Genomic DNA, 5,286 nt, shown 5'->3' with positions numbered 1-5,286 from the left:
GATAAGGTATGCAAATTCAATCCCTTTTTGGAAGTTAAGTATTATGAAAACTATGGAATTATTTTGAGAACGAGATTGAGGATGAAATTGTGGTTGGAATGATTATTAGTTACTTCATTTTGATGATAATTAAGTATAGACCCTTGCATGTTGGGAAAACAAATGAAATGGGCTTCCTTCTTTTACACTAGAAAGGGTAAAATGTGGATTTATTCGGTTTTGTAAAGAATTGTGATCACTTGTATTTTGGGATGGATTTTTGTGTGACTAGGCAGTATGTTAGATGATATTAAGATGCTATATATATGTATGTTAATGGTTAAGAACATCCTTTATGATAGTATTAAAATTCTTACACTAAAGGTGTTGTTAAAAGCATTTTTCTTACTACGATCTCTATTAAGAACCCTATTAATGTTGTAAAAAGATTACATTGAAATCATTATAGGTTAATCTTAACAAGGAATGCTTAATTTCAATAATATATATTGATAGGAATTACTACATTATCTCATATTACGTTGGAAGTTTAGAAAAATCATCTTAAACCATGTTTTTAAGAACGAACTATACTCGGGTTTTCTATAACATCTTCAAGGGAGAGATTTCCTTATAACATTTAAAGATTTGAAGTAGGTTGGAAATGATCTTACTCATATTACTAAAATTATTTTTTTGGTGATCAATTTTCGTTCAAAAGAATTCTTCCTTATAAAGTCCGAAATCACATTTTTACCACATAGACCCAATTTGTTTTGTTTTTATGCTTGTTTGAGTTGAACTGTGTGGATTCCTAAACTTATTTTGCATCTCTAAAATCATGTAGCTACTTTCCTAAGTCATTAATCCATCCCTACCCGAACTTTGGACAAGTTTTTGCAACTCAAGATTGGAAACGAACTTCTACAAACTGTTTTAGTAAAGTGTGTTTGTTATTAGTGAATTTGAATCCGATTTTGCGTAGTGAAGAGGAGTGTGTGTAATATGTGTGAGGACATGTCCTATAAAAGCTTGCAAGCGAGGAAATAGTAGGAGTTTAACTCCGAATTGTGTGGAGGTTGCACTCTAATGCACCTAATTGTGTTATCTTCTTTCTACGCTCCAAAGTAAACGTTTTAAATTTGTGTTTGTATGTAGACATGGCTATAAACCTGTGAACATTCAGAATGTGTATTTTCACCATAGAGGTTATTTCCTTAACATAGAAATTTGCGAAATATTTTCGGAGTGTGATCACTCCATGTTTTTCAGCCACCATAATCTATTTTTCGGATTGATTTGCATACAAGTGTAAACTGATTTTGTTTGTTCTATGAACCTGTCTTGGTGGGGCAGACTCTTGTGCAGGGAAAAGCAAGCTCAGGTAGTCCGATGGAAGGGATGTAGTGAAGTCATGTCTCAACTATCATAGCAGATGCAAGCTTGAACATGATCATGTTTTGAGACTTACTTTTGTTTTATGAATACTGATTAAATTTACGTTAAAATCTTACTTTGGTTTGTAATAACTAACCTAATTTCATGTGTGATGAATGTCTAATTTAAGTGTAGCTCGTAGAGTCAATTCAGCCATATTAATGGGTTGACTCCAGCAGGTGACAGCCTCCGTAACGTTTGATTATGATATTGCTTCCGCTATTGCTAAAAGTATAGTTTTAATTAATATTTAACATAAGCTAGGACGGGGGCTGTTACATTATATCTATAAATATTGTCATTTGTAAGAAGTGAATACACTCAACTCATATACAATACTTTTCTGATAAATTCCTTTCAGTAACATTCCTTCTATATTTTTGTCACAACACATTGATAATTTTTCAATGTAAAAAGGATAACAAATAAGCTCTTCTTCTCCTAGGATGGTTTTTGCCTTTATGAACACTTTTGTCCCCACTTTAAATTATCATAGTATAGTCTTTTCACTTTGGTTTTTCCTTGCCCAAAAAGAAACCCCCTTCCCTATATCATCCTCTTCAAAAACCCCCTCGACCTTCCTCCTTAAGAGTCTGAGTTGATTTCAAATTACTAAGCACATTCGAAATCAAAGTTGTGGAAGATGTTCAGAAACCAGTACGATACCAACGTAACAACATGGAGTCCCGCTCGACGTCTGTTTCAGGTAGAATACGTCATGGAAGCAGTGAAGCAAGGTTCTGCTGCAATTGGCCTTCGATCTAAGACCCATGTGGTATTGGGTTGTGTTAACAAAGCCCAATCTGAACTTTCCTCTCATCAGCGTAAGATCTTCAAGGTTGATGACCATATTGGTGTGGCTATTGTTGGTCTTACTGCTGATGGTCGTGTTCTCTCAAGATATATGAGATCCGAATGCATCAACTATTCCTTCACTTACGAGTCTTCTCTCCCTGTTGGATGCATTGTTGTTCAACTTGCTGATAAGGCCCGGGTCTCCCTTCTCACTTTTCTTGATAATCATCTTCCAATTTCTTCGCTCTTTTCTTGGGCATATTCATGTGACTCTTAGGATAAGCCTTCGCTTCACTCGACTTAAAGGGACTTCCCCAAGGAAGACTAATGAACAACTTAAGGAAAGGAGATCAGCCTTAATCAAGAATCCCAAAGAATCCCAAGAATTCTTTCCAACCTCTCACCCAAAAGTGTATTGTGTAAGAGAATTGTGTTAACCTTAGAGAATGACGAATAGAATTGTGCATCTCGGTTGTGCCGAATTATCCTTTTCAAGTGAGTGGTTCTTATTTGCCACGGCATACCAATTAAATTCCCTTCATACTTGTTCATCTTTCTTTAGCCTCGAAAACTTGTTTTATTTCCAACATAAAATTTTCTTTAATTTGGAATACCAATACTATTTTACTTGTCTCTTTAATTTTCTAATGATGAAACCAACAAATCATATGTATAATATAACCTAAACAAGTATGTAGAAGCGATTGGAGTATGTAACACCCTTTATCTTTACTTTAATTTTTATAATCATGCTGCATGCATGCGTTGGGATTCTTTTTTGAGCGGCGTCTTTGACGTAATGAGGTTACGTGACTACTTACAATAGTTACAAGTTACGAGCATACACTAGAGCATGAAACAAGTCTCACATAATTTGTTTCCACCTTATAATCTTTACTTATTATTTCAAGCAAACTAAATTTTGATAAGTTAAGTTTAGGATTAATAATAAGTTCATATAAAATCATGAATTTAAGGTCAACATGTTTATAGCCAATCAGTATATAATAGTTACGTTATGGCCAATAAAGATTACCCAACTCAATGAACACTTTACACTTAGGTTCCGTTTGGTAGGGCGTAAAACGTTTTTCCGGAAAACGGTTTTCCTCTATTTTCAGTTTTACATTGTTTGGTTGGCAAAAGAATGTAAAACCATTTTCCCTTGGGGTAAAATTACTCTCCAAATGATGGATAACCATTTTCCCTTCAAAATGAAGGGAAAACTGTTTTCTTTATCTCTCTTGTACACTCATCTCACTACCTCCTTACTTTCCCTTTCATTTCATTATTTTCTTACATGGAACCAAACAACGGAAAACTAATTTAGGAAATGTGTTTTTCATTGTAAATTGTTTTCCATGAAAATCATTTTACACTAAAAATATTTTACGCCCTACCAAACGGAGCCTTAGTGGTAGAATCATGTTGTGAGCATTGGGTTCCCACGCATTGGAATTTCATTAAGTACAAGTATACAACTATGTTTCAATAACATCAGCTATGAAACTATCACATTGGTACAAGCTCCATAAATCAATAGTGTATAATAAGGACGTGGGCTCAAATCTCCTAGTGATCAATTGATCAAGCTATTATAAGCTCTTTTTTTTCCTTTGAGTGGAAGCTATAAGTTGTTTTTTTATCCATATGAGTTACGGAGGCAGTAAAAAGTACAAAGAAGAGGAAAGGGTGTAGGAACATAGATGCATAATGCGGAAAATCAAGTATCAAATACTTGTACATCTATCCCAAGATCATTGCAAAATTAGTAGGAATCAAACAATAGTATAGAATTATACCTTTGATGCGTATGTTCCTCTTGTCCACCAAACTTCTAGTGGAGATCACCTTAGAACGTCAAGCGCCGTTCCTCTAATGTTGGTCCACGAACAACACTTGGATCACCACGTATGCTAGTACGGAAGAGAGACAAACTCACTTGCTTTTGGTGGTGTATGAGGGCCGAAATATGGGGGAAAACTAGAGAGAAAAATCAGATTTTTCTTAAGAAGATGACACACAAAGATGATCAACTATGTAACTCCTAATACAAATATATAGGAGTGGTTACAAGTGAATTCATGAGGTTTTTATTGGCCTCATAATTACATTATGAGCCTAATAAACTCATAAGTTACACATCTTTTCCATCCACCATAAAACCGTCCAACCCATTTCACAAATGGGTTTGGATATTATCCAAGTGTTATTACTTGTGTGACCTCATAGGACCAATAATACTAGTAGTTGGCCCTAATCATATTAGTCCAACAAACCACAATTAGCTTCTAGCAAAATGTTGTGATCATCTAATATTATTGAATATATTATCTCCATAACTTATCCTAATATTATTTAGTTTATTACACTTGATCGAGGACAAAATCCTTCAATCTCCCACTTGTCTAAGAACAAGTGTGTAACCTTCAAACTCCTTAAGTCGCTTAATGTCTAACTTGATGATATGATAACATCATATGTTCATCATACCAATATTCAAGTCGTTCCTTGAAATCTGAGTTCGAACTGTCGAAACAAATGATTAACTTCTTAATCCATTTGAGCACGGCCATGCATTTTCAGTTCTCACTCTTCAAGAGGCCAAGACACCAATCCTAACTCTTAGGAGGACTTATCCAATCTTGTATGACCAAAGCTCCCACTCAATTCATAGCAGTTCCGATCGCTGCTTTTATAACCTCCTTTTACGGCACGGCGTTTTGCAGCGTCAGAATACTAATCCTTAAGTAAGAACAGTTTCATACTCATGTCAAAGGAATCCACTAAATATATTAATAAGAGTCTCATAAACCTTTTAGAGAACTCCCACTAGGTCTGCCCAGCGTGTATCAACTATACAAGCCTATGCAAATGACTAGACATCTCCATGTCCCTATAGCCCATGAAACTGCGCTATCAATCAACTTGCAATCTAGTCCATGAAATTGAATCATTTACGTTCAACTTAATGATTCGAACTAGGGACTAAGGTATATTATAACTCCTGTTCACTGGATAGAGTTCCATTTGTCAAATCACGTATTTGACAATTCTATCAAAAGTTATAAAATA

At 34.9% G+C, this 5,286-nt stretch overlaps 1 protein-coding gene across 1 annotated transcript; it reads left to right on the top strand.

Annotated features, from left to right (window-relative positions):
* The first annotated feature begins 2,134 nt into the window (after nt 1-2,134).
* LOC125493535 (proteasome subunit alpha type-1-B-like) lies at nt 2,135-2,488 on the top strand. Its single transcript, XM_048636988.1, has one exon. It carries the CDS (start codon nt 2,135-2,137, stop codon nt 2,486-2,488), a length of 354 nt encoding a protein of 117 aa, XP_048492945.1.
* The last annotated feature ends 2,798 nt before the right edge of the window (nt 2,489-5,286 follow it).

The sequence above is a fragment of the Beta vulgaris genome, chromosome 9, assembly GCF_026745355.1.
Source record: "Beta vulgaris subsp. vulgaris cultivar EL10 chromosome 9, EL10.2, whole genome shotgun sequence".
Classification (NCBI taxonomy): Eukaryota; Viridiplantae; Streptophyta; class Magnoliopsida; order Caryophyllales; family Amaranthaceae; genus Beta; species Beta vulgaris.
This window is presented reverse-complemented; position numbering and strand designations above follow the sequence as displayed.